General features: G+C 40.4%; 1 protein-coding gene across 1 annotated transcript in view; it reads right to left on the bottom strand.

Moving 5' to 3' along the window:
- Positions 1 to 1,133: 1,133 nt before the first annotated feature.
- The window catches only part of RAPGEF5 (Rap guanine nucleotide exchange factor 5), a 169,626-nt gene continuing 152,683 nt past the window's right edge, over positions 1,134 to 18,076 (bottom strand). The window contains exons 22-26 of the mRNA XM_067291608.1: positions 17,767 to 17,817; positions 16,620 to 16,707; positions 13,147 to 13,211; positions 8,519 to 8,573; positions 1,134 to 5,086 (exon numbers count right to left, since the gene is read on the bottom strand). Of these exons, the coding sequence (XP_067147709.1) occupies positions 4,968 to 5,086; positions 8,519 to 8,573; positions 13,147 to 13,211; positions 16,620 to 16,707; positions 17,767 to 17,817 (378 nt within the window). The 3' untranslated portion in view covers positions 1,134 to 4,967. The remainder of the gene's footprint in view (positions 5,087 to 8,518; positions 8,574 to 13,146; positions 13,212 to 16,619; positions 16,708 to 17,766; positions 17,818 to 18,076) is intronic.

Here is an 18,076-nt window from a genome sequence, read left to right as displayed (position 1 = left end):
AGCCCTACCCACATGTTCCCTTTTGCAAACACTCTTAAAGCATCATCACTGTAGTTGCCTATGACAACCTCCTTCAGCAAGGCCAACAGGATGGAAGGAGAGGCCTTCAGTGCAAAGTGCTCACAGTGCATCCATAGACAGTTTGGATCCAGCTGACTCTAACTGCACCAGGCTAGGAAATGCTCTCCAGGTCTCCTTCTGAGCTAAACCGTGGGGAGCAATGATCTCCAAAGAAGGGACAGTGATGAACAGCTGGGAGTGTAAAGTCTTTGGCCTGCACATCTGGATCTGCAAAAGGCTGCCTGGCTGTGGCAGAAAGTATGTTTAAATATTAGTATAACTACCTCACCAATTTGGGCTTGTACTGGTTTAATTATTTCAGTGAAAATTCACCCTACTCAAATAATTACACTGGCACAAACACCTTGTGGATCAGGCTTGAGACTATTTAAGGCCTAAGAGGCACTTAGAGGATTAAATAGTTCCTGTTTGTCAAGCACCTTGAACAGGCGTCATGCCCTAAGTACCAAGTGTTAGAGAAATAGCCAGGTTTGGGCTGTGGAGGGTTGCAAGTAGGAAGGGTGGAAGGACAGGGCAAGCTTCAGCTCTCTTACGCAGCACCTGGCCCATCATTGGCTCTGCGTTCCCTGCTGCAGAGCACCTGAGAGGAGGGAGAGGATGCAAGGCCAGTAGGACCACCCTGTGCCAGAGAGGAGCGCTTGCTCTTCTCACCAAGAGGATCATGTCCTGCTACTCGGACTCCAGGAGATCTGAAGACACCCTTCCCCTCTCCCACGGGGGCTTATTGTGGTGGCTCCATGACCCTCTTAAGACTGCACCGTGATGACAAAGCATGACTGAGGGCCCTGTTAACATCATCTCTGCTTTTGACTCTGTCTGGAATGTATGTTGGTACGAGCAAATCCCACCAAGCAGAGATGGGCAAGCGGCTCTGAAGGGGAACAGGCTCCTGAGGCTCTAATCAGGCACCTGCTGGCTGCACCCACCTTGCAAACAGTGCAAGTTTGGCAGAATTGAATGACTGGAAGTACAAGCATAAAATATTCCAATTAAGAACAATAACTATTGGTGATAGGCATGAAGGCACAGAGCTCAGAGTTCATTAAGGTAGTTTTTATATTTTGAAAAGCAATATTAAAAAACACTGGAAAATGCAAGATAAATGTAACAGTTGCTTCTACAAGTTTTAACCTTGTATTGCTTGGCCATTTTGACATATAAATTATTGCTTACTAGCTCTCATAAATACACAACACAGTAATATGTACAGGGGCAGACAAGCATGAAATATGAAAAAGAAAACATTGGCAACATTGATTCTGGTAAATCAGACTATTTCATACATACTAGGTCTCATAATGGTGGATAACTACTAGCTGTAGTCCCTGAGAACTTAGGTAAATACCTTGATTTGGGGTTTTCTATTTTATTACTGTTAATGCAAGATGACAGCATTATGGCACTCAGAGAGAACATAACAGGCAGCTGTCCTTACCTCAGCTCATTGACTTCATCCCAGTATTTCTTAACAGTGTAATAAGATGACAATAAATAGGCTATGCAAATAAATATTTCTCTGCTAAAATGTTTAGTATTTACAGCTTTCTTTGTAATTTTACAGCAGCATATGTCTTTTTTGTTTCTAGTAACACTTTTTGCCACTGTCATGCAAATGGAATTTAGTACTATCTGAGATGGGGCTGGAATCAAAAGGATATGTCATAGAAGCATCTAAATTAGATGCAGCAAAATCCCACATCAAAAAGCTATAGAGTGACCCAACTTTTTACTTTGTTTTGTCTTATTACTCCTCCTAGCTACTCAAGGAAACATGCAGAAAATAAAACCCCAGGTGTGATTGTGGTAGACTGAACTTAAGAGATTCATGGGTTTTATCCTATGTAACGTAATTGTGCTATTGGGGAGGTAAGTATGATTAAAAACCACAATACTGCCAGTTCTTGAACATGGGAGAGGTCATATAGTGTTCCCCTCTCTTTCACAGGGTTTATTTCTAACTCTCCTCCCAAACACCACACCTTCAAACTGCTTGCCAGTCTGAAGTCCAGCTCTGCAATACCAGCTGTCAAACAAAGGCTCCAATGGGCCTTTATTTGTTAGACACAAGAACTACAGGTTCAGGCTATTTGCCTTTCTATTACGGTTAGAGTTAAAAGATCCATATTCTCAGTGTGAAATCGATGCACCAAAGTTGGCCCCTCAGACCTGAAAGTTGTATCCAAATAAGAAAGGCCACTATGAAAACTGGTTTGTAATGTTTTAAACAATAGTCCAATTAGCCAGAACACAGATTACAGAGTTAATGTTGGCTTTGTGCCTTCAAACTAATTTTATGCCAGCTGCAATGGATAGACAATACCTGATCTAGTATAAAGTTACAGTGCTGTAGATAGCTGATACCTAGTCTGGCTCGAAGCCTCCTGGAATGAAGTTGGCCCATCAACATACTTCAGACCAGTTTGAACTGGCAGAGTGAGGAGCCCTCAAGCTGGCTTTAGCATACTTTCAAATCAAAGCCTGAGCATAGAGTCTTTTTTCTTTTCTTCTTCTTTCCCCTCTTCTTTCACTTCCTCGTCTTTTATTCTTTTCTAGCACCACTGCTGCTTCACCAGCCGTAACTAACAAAACTATTACAGAGCCAAGAGTGCAGGGAACTGATAGTCAAGCCCACTTTCTCACACTGAAAACCTTCTTATGCTCTCTTCCCCACAGATTTCAACAGAACAACCTCCTGTTGTGGTGACAAGTGGGGATGGCACCAGGCTTGCCCTGCAATTCTGTGAACAGCTCCTTTGCTTGCTCTGCTCGATTCTCCTGTGTATGTTGCGTGAGCTACTGATAAAACTCAGTAAACTGTTCGTATATAGGGAAGCAACATGCTTGGCATAAACATTCACTGAATTCAAAGTGCTGCAGTTACAAGGTTATATGAAGCTGTGTACGCTCACACTCGCGGCTCTATCCTGTGAGAAAGCTCAAGCTGTGGAATAAAGTGTTATTCCATAAGAACCAAAGCACAGAGTCAGGTCTACATGCAGGCTCCTGAAAATTATGCCGCAATAGAAGGATTTCACAAGGGGGAGCTCAAGGACCAGCAAACAACCCCAGCAATGCAAGGGATTCAGAGAGCACTGTAGCCAGAGGAAGAACTGCAACAAAACAAGAAACAAACACTATTTGTGGTTTGTGTTTTTACACTGCAAAAAGGAGTCCACTCCGGCTAGTATCCTGATCTGAACAGTTTTGGTCTGTTTGCACAAAAGGAGTTATTTACAATATGTGCAGTCACATCTACAGAAGAACATAGGAAATTTTTACTCCATGGCCAGCAAGAGTTTTTTTTTTTTTTCTTTTTACTGGGTAAAAAGAAGATTTTTTTTCTAAAAAAAAATCATATAGTATTTGATAATAACAAAGTACAAGCAAATACATTTCTGAAACATTTGTTTCCTTTACAATAGACCTATACAATATTTCACAGACTGGAAAACTGAATGCATCCTACAGATTCCCCCACAGACTACTTGTTAAAGCTGCTTTTCTTAAATCCCCTTAAACCAGAGTTCACACAATGATGAAAGAGCATGCTACTTCAGGGGGCCCACATTTCAGTAAAGGAGCGATTTTCTTGGAAGTCTTCCTGATGTGGAAGACATACAACAGACATAGGCAAGTGAGGCAGCATATCCTCCCTGCTCTGCAAAGGGACTGTTACTGTATGTCGGTGCACAACCACATGCTAGACAGAGGAGCACACTGCACATAGCCCATGGTATGCACTAGATTATTTCAGGGCAACTCCTTAGCACTGAATACCAGAGCTAAGATGAAGCGGTACTTAGACATAGGTCAATCGTAGGCAGGACTTTAGAAATGCTCGCTCAGAACATGCCCCTAAGTACTACTTTTAGCTTCATGAAAATTGGCTGGGGGAGGGGTGAGAGGGGGACAGAAGTACTAAAGGGACCATAATGCTGACAGCCTGGTGTATATGTGAGTAATTACACTGGTACCCTGCAAGGTGCACCCACTTGTTCTGTAAGAACTAGAAGCGTGTGCACGTTAGAGTATTTCCAGGAGGTTAGTTAGGTACATAGGGAACCTAGGCATTGCCCCTGAATAGACACGAGGAGGCCATAATCCAAGCACAAAACAGCTCCTGCTATAATAATTTACAGCATGTTAACTGCAGGAGCTAGTACTAAATCTGAGATAACTGAAAAGGGAGAAAATACGAGTTTTAGTACACAAACAATTGTGCCAATAAACTGCAACAAAAGTGGATTAGCTCTGATAGTGTGTTTTATAAAGCAGACTCTTAAGGGACCATAACAGCATGAACTGTTCGCTTCTGACCTCCAAATTATGACACACTGGTGAGTCTCATATGGTGCACTGTCTTTTCATATTCCCATTCTTGGCTGTCTGCACTTATCTCAGGTAAGATATTCCAGTGGACTCAGGAAAGCTGCATGGATTGCACAGTATTTTTGGCAACAAAACTTTGGCAGCCTTGAATTAGTGAGGTACGTACTGTGGTGAACTGCGAATCTCCTTGTTGCATGTTGCTTGCTGAAATGTTTTGCAGCTGTGACATGATGCTTCCTTTCACTCTAATACTGTCAGAATCTGCATTGAAAGCTACACTGGACCAAACAATATTTTCACAGAGACCAAGCTCCTGAGCTCAAAGGCGGCTGCTCTGCTCCCTCCTGTTGTGGTGACAAGTGGGGATGGCACCAGGCTTGCCCTGCAATTCTGTGAACAGCTCCTTTGCTTGCTCTGCTCGATTCTCCTGTGTATGTTGCGTGAGCTACTGATAAAACTCAGTAAACTGTTCGTATATAGGGAAGCAACATGCTTGGCATAAACATTCACTGAATTCAAAGTGCTGCAGTTACAAGGTTATATGAAGCTGTGTACGCTCACACTCGCGGCTCTATCCTGTGAGAAAGCTCAAACAGAGCTTGCTGGTTGTCGATGACATGCAGGTGATGGACGTATGGCTTCAGTTCATGATGCTCTTTTGAAGGAACTTCATTGCCTGCAAGAGAGGAGACAGCGGATGAGCCAGCCATGCCTTGCCTGCTTCATGGTTCTGTGCGTTGGCATCGCATCTCGAAGCCCCAGGTGTGCCAATGTGTCCAGTACCGCATATTCACAAAAAAGACTGCCAGTGAGCGAAAGGATGTGCTATTTAAGTACAATACCTGAGGTAACAGCTAGAAACAGAAAAAAGGGAGAACAAAGCAAGGAGGAGGCGATGCTGGTCTGCAGGCATAGCAGCAGCCTGCGTGCATGAATGCAGAGGAGGAGAGGCAAGTGGGTGGCAAAGGGCTGCCTGTGCCCACGTGGATGGTTTTCTCCTGCCGGGAGTATGGACAATTTGTCCCTTGTAAGCATGGTTCAAAGTTTCCTTTGTGCTGCTCTGGCAGCACAGAAGGACCTTGAGCAGGGGTAGATGATCTAGCTTGTAACTTTTAAACAATCTTAACACAAATATATAAGACAGCAGGCCCCTGAATCACTTCCTTGGGAGCAGGGGAAAGGTGACAGCGCAGCAGATGGATACTAAAGCTCTTCAAAGCTCTTCTGATAGACCCCTGGGCTTTGATTTGTTATGCTTTTGATTTCTGATCTAGTAATAGAGATGAGAGTCACGCTACTATGTCACAGGAGCGTACATGGCAGGAGGAATTAGCTGTGGAACAGACAAATGGAAGGGTGGCTGCAACAGCAGCTGTTCTCTGCCACTGTCTTCAGGCCCAACCCTGACTTGTGGGAACTCGCTGCCTGTGAAACCTTCCAGCATTGCTGGCCACCCACAGAAATGGAAAAGGAAGAGCTAAGCCCATTGCTACTGAGACCCAACATGGCTGGCAGAGAAGACAAAGAGATACGTTGCCCACAGAAACCTATTTTGTCACACTGCTGGCAAGCTAGCAAAGGTTGGAGAGCTCCGTTTTAGTCCATGTCCTCAAGGAATTCTTAATACCATTACCATAAATTAAAAAAAAAAAATCCTCAAACCAATCAGTTTAGCTGCACGCTCCGTTCCTCTCTTTTGTTTCATTATCATCCTTTTTTTCCACATACTCCAGCTAAACGAGAAGCCTTTTAGGACCCAACCACCCTACTTGTTTGTGAAGAGCCCTATCTGATACTACGCAAGTAACACAGGATGACAATACAGCCAGTTTTGTGCGCCACTGCTAAAGGTGCTCCTGGGCAGCTATTTCTAGGAGCTATTTCTAAGCACCTGTCTGACTTCAGGGATGTGGCAAAGAATAGGATAATGTGATAAATTTGTGTCAGAATCCCAGAATTCTTAGGCAATAGGTTCACAGCAGCTGTACTGAACATACTGAAAATTATTTACATTCTCACTAACACCTGAAATTACAAAAGCTTCAATTATGTTATTTGATCAGGCTGCTTTGCCTGATTTTGGAAATGATATTATTTGTTTTCAGGATTTAATATATTAAAGTATTATTTCCATTAAAAAGGCATTTCAGCCTTGCTCAGCAACCCAATCAGTTCCTAATCCAGAAAGACTTTGCTCTGCATACTTAAAACACATGATACAGTTCATAAACAATAATAATATTCCTTGCTTGGTTTTGTTTGAATCCTTTCCTACAGTAAGATGCCTGCTGCTCTTAGGCCAATCTGGGAGTTGATGCAGTAGAAAGATTCACATTCCTGAGAGCAAAATAAGCCCACTAGAAAATGAAGCTGTCCATAAAGTCTCAATAAATATTCAGTGAATTCATTTCATGCCTAAATGAATTTAACAAAAAAATAGTGCCTACAGGGATATCTGTATAAGCTGCTTTTTAAATGCCAGCTTCATAATAAATCAAGTCTGTGGTAAAATAAAATAACAATCATCTATTTCAAACAACCAGATTATATGATAAATCTTGGGTATTAACCTTGGATTTATGTTGCAACACTTACAAAATCACTTGAAAAAAAACACCAAAATAAGTTGAAAGATTTTTTTTTCTTTGCAAATAAGCTGTAAAAAATCACACCACTAAAGGAAACAAGGCTGCCATTTTAAAATGCCACATAAGGGAGACATTCAAACTTATAAGGACATTGTTTGGATTAATCAATATTTCTTTCAGTACCTGGTTTAACAGAGGATGTGTGTATACATATACATATAGATAGATATATATATAGTGCATAAGTCTGTGTGTATATATATACACTTTTCTATATATAAATAGCAGAAGAATCATAATAGTAAGCAGCCTTTGCTAAAAAGAAAAAAGACTACAAGTATACAAGGCAATCCTATGCAGAACAAATGTTCAAGAAAGCTACTAACAGTGCCTATTGTTCTCCAAGGTGTATGTATTTACACACAAAGTTATTATTATTCTTTTGTCAAAGACCATGCTGACAGCTACTGAAAATTTAGCCGGAAAAAAAAAGCAAACAATTCAACCTCTTTTTTTTCATCCATGAAAATTCTGCATTAAGGCTACAGCACAGTTCTGAAGTTCTTTTTAGAAAAGGGATTTTACTGACCTCAGTAAATGACATGGTTAGTGTGTTTGGCTTAAAACCTCTAACTACTTTTTAAAGCAGTGCTGTGTTTGTCCCCTTCCTGTGTTTAACCTCTTTGCAGCACAGGTCATGCAGAGGAGGAGAAAAACAAGGTTTCCCCTCTGTGAGCAGCAGAACAAAGAAAGCTGGGGTCTTTTGGCACATTTCCTAAGGGTCAGATTCTCTGGTGTCTAATAAAGTGGAAACACCAAAGAAAGCATTTCCTGCATCAAAAGCAAGGAAAAAAAAAAGGCACATATCTGCATAGATTCTCTAGTGTCTAAAACAGGCTGAGCTCAATTTCCAGACCTTCCCTACCAAGAGTACTATCAAAACCTCCTCTTTTCTACCTGGTCAACTATTTTCATGAAATCCATAGGATCTTAGTATCTTCCAGACTTCTGCCATTTTGTGAAATGTCCTTAAGAAACCAAATGAAGCAAACAATACATAAATATCTGATTGGTCTTCGTGGAACTCAATGAAAAGCCATAGTGATGAATACCTTCTTTCAGCTACTGGAAGTCAAGACAGTGTTATTACCATAACACCTGGACTCATGGAAGAGACTAAGGTAACTCAGCTGTAACTGGGAAAGTGAGAAACTACATTTAAGTGTAGTTGGCACAGGCTTTACACAACATTATGAAGAGATTATAATTTTTTCAGAAAAATAATTTTATAAAAAATTTGGAAACTATTTCTACAAATGTTTTGTAAAATAAAACTTCAGTTTCATCCAACTGTGGTTACTGCTATTTTTACCTTTCAAAAATGACACCCCGCTTTTGCTGGTTGTTTAAATAACTAGCAACAATATTTTACTGCTGAAGTAAACCTAAGAAGTGGAAAAAAAGCACAAAATCTCAGGGCTGGAGAAAGGCAAAAAAAGTAGCAAATTTTGACTACTCACCAAACTGGTTATTTCTGCAATGTCTCAATGATCGAACTGTATCTGCAATCATGTGCTGCAAAGGCAAAACATAAAATATCAGTGCAAAAATCTGAGATGGATTCTGTCATTAGAAAATCCTAAAAAATCTTTCTTTGCCTTATCCTGTACAGCAAAAAACACCTGTAATAAGGTAGAAAACGAGGATAGTGGGAGATGGACAGAAAGGCCCTCTCGCTCTTTGGCACAGTGATAGCATTTGATGAAACAGGGTTAGTCCAGAAGGTCCTTGTTGATATCACATGGATTAAATGAGAGGAACTCCCTAGGAGCCCACGGAAAGTGGTAATGCAGAACAGCCATATAATTACTTAATTTTGTTCCTGTGATTTTTATTAAACTGAAAATCTACAGCAGGGAAGTCTTTTGGAAAAAGGAGCTGATTGACTTAGTGCTTCTGGAGTCATCTCCTGTCTTTAATGCATTATCCTGGGCATTGGGTATTCTGTGACATCTCCTTCCATCTCTCTGTTTTGTCTAATTAGACTGTAAGCTCTTTGTGGCACAGGCTTCACCTCTACATATACTTGTACGGTGCCTAGCACAGTCAGGCCCCAGTATCAGTCAGGCCTTTTCTGCAGTGTGATACCAACGCACAAAAATAACAGCCCACAGCCTAAATGCTGTAGAGTGCTCTGACATCTCTGCAGACATGTACCAAAGAAGGCCATGCTACGTGTATACTATTTTAGGAAAAGGTGGTGCTAACAGAAAGATATTATTCTCTTTCCCATTTGAGAATGAATGAACCTTTTATGACACATTAAACTTCATTGAATATTATATCACACAGACACATCCAAGTGCAAATACAGTAAGACATTTGCTACCTACTACACCCATGAGCTACCTGCCTGAAGAAAACAGAACAAAATTCAGTACAGATTAATTGTAACAGCAAGTTGCATTCAGGAAGAAAATGAGTTATACATGAGCCAGTCTTCTCATAGCATGACAGTGGCTCAGAGAATGATTTGATGTATTTTTTATTTTACTGGCCTTTCCAATCAGTGAAGAAGGCTCTTTAAACTGCAGTCAGCAGCAATGATAAAGCAGCTCATAGAAACAGCTGAAGTTCTTCTCACATCTCCCTCAAAAATAATCAGAGGTGAAAAAGATTAGCTGTCTTGAGCAGAGTATGTTTAAGATGAGAATAATGTAAAACAGTTCATCCCTCAACACCCAGAGTGGCTTATAGGGTTCCTCCACAGAAAAATTTATCACAAAAAAAGCAGAGCACATGTTTAATGAGGACTTTGTGTTTCTTTCATACACCAGTGACACATAATCATTTTTCTTGTTAGTTGCTGTGCTTCATTTGCCATGAAATCATGCAATCTCTTGTGCTGATGTCTTTTCCTTGCACTAATTATAATGAAGTTCTAATGAGATTTCCTAGATTTCATGGTCAATGGTGTGAGCACTGGGAGAGCTACAGCTTTCACCAGTGCTGCTGTGATGCTTTCCAGCTGAAACCCTTATTTTGAATTTGGCTTTTAGAAGTAAGAGAGATCCCACTAATCACACACAGGGCCATTCTTTGCTGTTTCTCCTTTGTTGCTCAGTGTGGGGTCCATCCATCCGAGACTGGCTTTTGAAGCTGATGCCCTGAGGATGAAGACCCTCTTTGTACAAAACTCTCTTAGAGCTGAATCCCAAATCTCCCTTCTTTAGTAGCCTAATTAGGCATTTCACTCTGTCCCTCTTCAACTCTCTCTCACCCAACTGTAATATGGAAAATCAGCTAATTTATCTGCAAAGCAAATGCTATTTCCTGACTTTTTAACAGATGCTTGCATAACATTAGTGTGATGAATAACAAGGAATATTTCTGGCGGCTTTTCAGCCTACCAGCTACCTAGGATCATTAGCACTCCTTTAACTAATGATAGCAAAATCAAGCTTGGGAGTTACACAGATATTTTGGGGGTGTGTTGAAAATATTCAGATGCATGTACAGTTCTTACTGATGGAGGGACTACTCTGTAAAAATGCACTATTTGTAAAGGTAATGGCCACTGACCTGTATTAGAGTTTGCTGGAGTGTGGCTAAGACATGCTATTGCTGAAGATATGGGTGATGGCTGACTAGAGGAAAAAAAATGTAAGAAACTACACTTCACTGAAGCAGCTTAGCATATACCATGGAAATATCTTGAGATGCAACAGTATAAGACCCTATTTTCATTTGTTTCTTCATATTTAGTAGAGGAAGAGGGTATGATACTAAATATTGATCTAACAATATTATAGCCTAGATTTTATCCAACATGGAGTTAAATAAACTGCTGCAATCCCTTAAACTTTTGCTAAATCTAGGTAACATTCCCTAGAAAACAGATAATTTTTTTCCTCTCTTTGCAAATTCCCCTCTTTATATTTTGAATTAACTTTGGCTTCACTACAATCATGTCATGTTGAATCAAGTTCAGTCACAGTACGATTCTTGTGGCCACAATGGTATAAGGATATAAAAGAAGCAGCAATTGTAGAAGAGAGAATATCTTTTAGTAAACTGACTGATGTAGTTGGAAACAACAATGGCTCAGATTGACCAGTCCTCCTTCAAGTCAGGTACTTCATCAAGGAACAAAATATTTCATCTTACTGATCCAAACAGAGACATGAGAAACCATCTTTGCTTTGAAATTTGCAAGTAGAAACTCTGTGCATTTATGACAGTGAGTGAGTTGCTTCCCCAAAACAGTAAGTCTGCTATGGTAAGATAATTCTTTTCTTCTTTTTCTGCAACAGCAAATTTGCAGGTAAGGTTCAGTGGCTTGATCCAAAGCAAGCAGGACTCTGTCAATCCTAATTTTTCTCAGCAGAGATCAGAAAGCGCCCAGCACAGCATAAACACCAAAGACCTACTTCCTTGGGGCAAAGCCCTTAAAATTAGAAAAGAGACATTATCTGAGGTATGCATGGGCAATGTGTGATGCACCTTGTTAGTAAGTCCATGCTCGTAGACTAAATACCTTAGCATCCAAATAACCAGTATAATACAAGTACTGGTTCCACACTCTTACATTTAAATCTCTTCTAAGTCCTGACTTTCATATTTTTCACTGTCACTTGAACTGAAATGTACATAGGGCTCCAGGAAGCTACAAGACAGCACATTCCTCAGATTATGATCTGACTAAAAATTTGAAGAACGAGTCAGCCTGAACAACCCTCACTCATCACCATCGTCTCAGACGCTCTCCCCCATTTTAAATGCCCATTATCTGATTACATAGAAAAGGTGGAAAGCTGGCTCACTGAAGTCAGTTAGCAAAGCTCCCACTGCCATTGGAGGTAATGCTGACAGCACGAATAGGAAATCTTACCAAGCAAGCCCAGCATACATTAAACCCATACATGACTGAACAACAAACAAACAAACTCGCAAGGTTTGGCTAAAACTGGAATAAGAATCAGACCCCACATATTAACTAAATTAATATCTGGGCCAGTGGGGGAACTTTAGTAACAATTATTGTGCATCAAAGGCTAGCTAATTTACGTGTTAATTAGATGTACTTCCAAGAAGCAATGAAGAAGAGCATGCTAATGAACTTTATGTAAACACTAAAGGTGAAACAGTTAACAGACTTGGGACAAAAAACCCTTTAATTAAATGTAAATCAGTGATGTTGTAAAGTCTGCAACAAGAAAACGTATAGGAATTGAATAGAAAACACTAAGAGAGGATCTCAAAGGTTCAAAAGTCAAAATCTACATCTGCTTATAAATTGAAAGAGAATATGCGTTATGAGAGGATGTGAAATTAAAGTCACCAGTTGATTCATGAAAAACTCCATGTTTGGAAGTTCATTCTGGAATAAGGGTAGACACATGGAGAAAACAGTCAGGAACAACTTATCAGGAACAACCATCTGGACTAACAGTCCCACAACACATCTACAATAATCAGGAGAACATTTTGTTTTCTTGAACAAATAAGCTAAACCAACAAAATCACAGTTTCTCTACCCCAAAACTGCTCAGATATACTAAGTACTACAGAAATGTTGTTAACAAAAAATTAAATAATGAAAATTAAAAAAAAAATCAAATTTTCTCAGTAATATCATGCCAGAGTAGATGTCACATAACATCAACCATGTCTACAGCAGATGTTGCCAAAGATACTATGTTAGTAAGTGCTCCCTATATAAAGGTTAGTATAGTGATATTTATAGTCAGTTTAATTCACAGTTCAGGCATTATTTTCTTCATTATCTCACTCAGATCATAAATTTTACTTTCATATAAGATCTCTGGGATTAGTATACCAATGGCAGGTTTTAAACTAGGACAAAACTGAATGGACTGCAAGCACTGATGTTGGCTACCACTGTCTCAACCATTTTACAAAGAAGTGGGGGAAGAAGGAATGAGAAGAAAGAGGAGCAGAGGAAGGGGTGGGGAGAATTAAACTCTTGACTGTTTATCCTGTTTACTCTTTGAAGCAGAGTTTACTTCTGTTCACTTCTTGCTGATTCAGCCAAAAGAAAATCTTTTAGTCTTCTAAGAAAAGGAGGGGAAGGGGAAAAAGAGAGCATGGATTTCTCCAAAACACAGGAAAAACAAAATTAACATACCAGCTTTTCAAAGTTAACAAGGTTATCCAGAAAAGTTTTATTTCCTTCATGGATGAATGTAACATCTAAAAAATAAAGGAAAAAATTATTTTTATGACTTTGTTGTTTTAATACAAAGGAATAAAACGATGACCAAACAACAATGAAAAGAAAAAAAAAGAGGAAAATATTCCATTACGGATTGACACAATATCTTATTAAAAAGGAACAAGACTGGCATACAGAACATCATATTAGATGGAAACATTATGTACACTGTGTTAATAAGAGCATTTTCCAAGTGGGACCACAGGCTCTTACTAAACTTAATCTGTGTGACTTCCAGGGCATATATCACATCAGCTGGGAACAGGAGGGAGCACCCAGCATGATCGGCTTTGCACGGCTCCCTGGCTCTCTGCGCCCTGGGGATCTGGCAGTGCCACTGGACACTTCCTAAGGGTGGTCCTGTTCAGTTCATCTGTCCAGAGCTCCTCCAGTGCGGAGTTACCAGACGCTCAAGTCATCTCTGAAACCCCTTCATCCTAGCTGTCTGCCGGACACAGCTTCTCTGAACGTCCTCCCCAGAGATTGGGGCTATGACAGTGGCCAGCCAGGTAGGTTAAATAAGAGCCACATACTGAAGTTCAAAGCCTAGCCTTGCAATAAGCATTAGGGCTAGGGGAGCCCTAAGGAGTCAAAATGCTCTTTTACACAGCACTACTGGAGAGAATTTGCAAAGGCAAAAAGAGGTCAGTGAGAGGAAAAGAAATAGGTCTATATTTGGCTCCAGGAAGTGAACTGAACACAGCATAACAAAACGGAGGGGGAAAAGGCAGGCAAAATAAGAGTTGCTAAGCGAAGATTACAATTAAAACTGTAACTTGAGGTCATTCTGCATATTAGGACACAAACAAGACCTTATCTCAGACATGAAGCACTTAGGGCAGGGGCAGATTCCCTGTGGGGACTAAAGCGCTACCTCCTATATTGCATCCTCGGGGTCACAGGAAATAAAAGCAGGAGCACCACCACCATTCGCCCTATCATCTCTCCTGCTTTAGCTGCCCGCCCCTCTGATGTGCACATACTCATGAGTACCAGGAGGAGATGGCATTATTTTAATGAGATGGCACTTTACCACCGTTACATCTTCAAAGTTACAGCTGTGTCTGCCAGCTGGCAAACAGCACTCAGCAAACTGAGCAATGCCTCTCTCAGCTGAGGGGCCAACTTGCAACACAGCCGTCTAACTGCCTGTCTCAGCATTTCTCCCGTACTCATCACTGGCACATCCAAGAAACTTATCCCTGTCATGGCCATTTGGTCCCTGCAGTGAGACTATGAAGAGCGCTAGTTCCAGGGGATTTTTGGCCTGGGAACCTGCAGCTGACACCAGGGGCTCACTTGCCATTCACTCCCCTCCCCGCATAGTAGGCAAAACCAGCCAACCTGATTTATTTCCTTTTGTTTCACAGATTCGCTCCGTGCCTGAAGGGCATTTCATAATTGCTTAGAATGGAAATGTTAATGGCTTAACGGGCTGGTGGGAACCCAGGGCTGGTAATCGTTAGGTTAGGTCCGTGTGAGGGGTGATGGAGGGCTCCCGCATCTGGCGGGGAACTGGGCTGAGCCCTGCTGGCACTCCCGAGCAAGTCGGACAAGCGCAGGGATCCACCCAGGATGTCGCTGCCTGCAGGTGTCCTCCTTTGACCCACAGCAAAAGCAGGGAGTAGGACTGGCCTCGCCTCTTCCTTTGGGCTGCTCTGGGGCACCTCGCAAGGCCAGCGAAAGGACACGGTTTGGGAGCTGACTGACAGACAGAGGTTGTCACCTAAATGGCTATATGTGAATGCACATGTGTGGGTGTATGTGTAAATGCAAGCAAACCCATGGGAAAATATCAATGAAGTTAAAAAATGTCTGTCACTTCTAATGAGGAACTTTACCAAAACCAGAAATTTCCAGACAGTTTTTAAGTCTATGACTGCCCTGCATATCTCTGAGGGTAGAAAGAACAGAGATTTGCTTTGCGGCCAACAACTAAGAGTTTAGATAAATTCAGTGGAGCAGAAAATTGCATCTGAGCTATCTTGTAAGGGTACAACACTGCAATTTATCAAATATTTGAAAAATCTGTCTGATTTTCAAAAGTTGTGTCTGTGCTGTAAGAAAGCTCTGCATTTAGATTAACTTTGAAAGGACACTCTAAAGTTATTTTTCATAACTAGAAAAAGAAAGGTTTTTACAGATTTTCTGTTTTCTCTTGAAACTAGTTGTGTTCCTCTTGTGTTGAAATACAGTCAATTGTTGAATTACTAATGATTTCTATGTTATTAATGCTTATTTTACTGGTCTTCTAAATAATATTAGTAAAAACATGCCAGATACAGAATAAAGTCAACACCGTGTAAGTGATGTGCAGTATAATCGGAATTACCAACCTTCGCAATGTCTCCTTATGGATCATTCTGTACTGAAGAGGATTACTCTCTTATTTTGCAAAGCCTCCTCAGTCTCTCCAACACATTTCAGAGACATGAGATCATGCCGCATGAATGCTGCTTATGTGCATGTTCCCATACACAATATTGCACTGCTGTGCAAACATCATAGTTAACAAGTTATATGTTTCCCCTCTTTGTTTGCAGATAACAGATACTCAAAGAACACCTAAAAAACAGCCATTTTGAAGCCTTGATCATTTTATCCATCTGACTTAATGCAAGCTCTTTTGATGTGTGCAAAGAGGGGAAGTGCCTTATGGCTCCCAAACTGTCACTGACTTATTTGGAGAACTAGCTCTTCAAACATTTTAAACTTGGAGCAGCAACAAGTTAGACTAAACAGCCTTAAAGAGAATACTTTTGGAATACAGGAGTATCAAATGAACTTGTCATGCTCAAAAACAAGATGATTAATAATTAATGAATCCAAGATAATGGGATCTTCAAAATACCTGCCACTTAATTATTTGCCTAATTCACTATATTAAACAAGTAGTTTTATTATCTTTTTCATACTCCACTCAGAACAGACAGATGGGGCAGACTCTGTTTTCAATATAGTACCAGTTAATTTTATTCCTTTAAGGCAGAGCAAACACCTCAGAACCCAGCAGCGATTCCGATGCTATTTGTGTGCATGTACCAAGCACAACCAGATGGCTCTGTTCAGAGACTTGCGAGCTCTCTCTTCTAGTCTGAAAAGGATGTAGTCAAAGCAATGGCATACTGCACTATCTTTAGGTAACAGGAAAAGTACTAAAGTTTAAAAATTTGTATGAAAAATGCCATTTCCCCCTGTTTCAAAAGGCAGCTGTTTATTATTGTCTAGAGCAAGTGCTGTCCTGTATATATCATTACATCTGCACCATACTTATCATAAGGCCACCTGAAGGAAAAAAATCACTTTATACTTATTGTAACTAACCATTGCAAATTTCTATACATGCACTTGCATGGCAAAGAAGAGCAGACAAGCTTTAACATTACCTTTCAGAAGTAAGGGCATGAAAGGAATTTTTGGAGATTTCATTTTCTTGAATGCATCTCTGTAGGCTTTGTGATTCAGAGAAGGGTCCTACAAAACCATTTGGGTAAGAGAGAGAAAAATCAATAGGCTATAAAAGCAGCAATTCTAAATCCATTATGGGCTTATGATCTGAAGATGATTTAGATATAAAAGGTTTCCTTGGAAATGAGGTAGATAAAGGTTTTCCAAGCTAGGTGACTTACTAAACTGAACAGGAAATGTAAACAATGAAAGAAACAAAAGCAGTTATGTTCCTCTGGATGAAACAGTTCTAAAACTGGAGTAAGCTGCAGGAGGGATTCACTCTTTAAGTGCTCTGTAATTTCCCCACACAATTTTTATTAGCAAAATTTTTCAGCTTACTTGCTAGTACAAAATGCATCCCAAAATGTCTTGTCAATGAATTCCTTAAAAAAGCTCTTAGATCAATAGACTATATATCAGACATTTTCAAAAGAAAATGAAAGGATATGGCTCAGTGGTGTTGTGTAAGTAATTCAAAAACTCATCTCATTTTGCTTTATAAACACGCTTTTGTACACGAGCTCACACACAATCTTGAAAACATGCTAAATTACAAATGAAAACATGCTAATTTATCAGTGCAAAAGCATGACAACTGTTAAAGGACGGATTTTTATGTCCCTCGCAATAGACAGTGATTTCACCACATGTACAGTTCCATGACAGCCACAGGAAACACTTGTTTATTCAGCTTTGATAATGGTGAAAAAGATTCCTAGCCTCTGAGTTTGAATTTTTTTAACCTTCAGCTGTCCTCATTTTCTCCTGATCCGCAGCACATTTCTGTCGATACAGAAAGATTAACCTCCACAGCAACAGAACTGTTTCCAGACTGATACTGGGGAACTGACAATAGCTTTGCTTCTCTCTTATCCCTTCCTTCAGCTGTCAGGAATGCTGCCTTTTTCTTTTTCATTTTTGGAGACTACCTCCGAGCTCAGGAGGGCTGTGTGGCCTACAGGAAACCACTGATCTGACATGAAGAAGTTCCAGCTTGAGCCAATGACAGGCAGTTTCAAAATAAATCAGAAAGAAGGGAGGCAAAGGCAAGGCATTCTCTTCTGCTATCAACACTGTACTTACTGTCAAACTCTCCAGCTCAGTGAAAAGTTTCTTGAACTTCCCTGGAATTTTCTGAAGTGGGAAAAACATTAAAAAAAAAAAATTAAAAAAACACAGGCAGAAAAATACTGAGGCTTTTTTTTCCCATGAGACTGTCATGTGTGAAGTGCCTACTAGAAGTATCAACAGGCTGCTTTCTCAGGGAGTTAACCCCTCTCCTCAGTTCCCAAAGTCCTCATTAGAGATCGTGTTCAGTGCAGCGATGCCAGCGCATTCGACTCTGCAGCCGCCACCTGGGATCCCACATGCTCACAATTCTTTTACAAAAACT

Source organism: Apteryx mantelli, chromosome 2, assembly GCF_036417845.1.
Source record: "Apteryx mantelli isolate bAptMan1 chromosome 2, bAptMan1.hap1, whole genome shotgun sequence".
Classification (NCBI taxonomy): Eukaryota; Metazoa; Chordata; class Aves; order Apterygiformes; family Apterygidae; genus Apteryx; species Apteryx mantelli.
The sequence above is the reverse complement of the archived record's forward strand: the minus strand, read 5'-3'. Positions and strand labels throughout refer to the sequence as shown.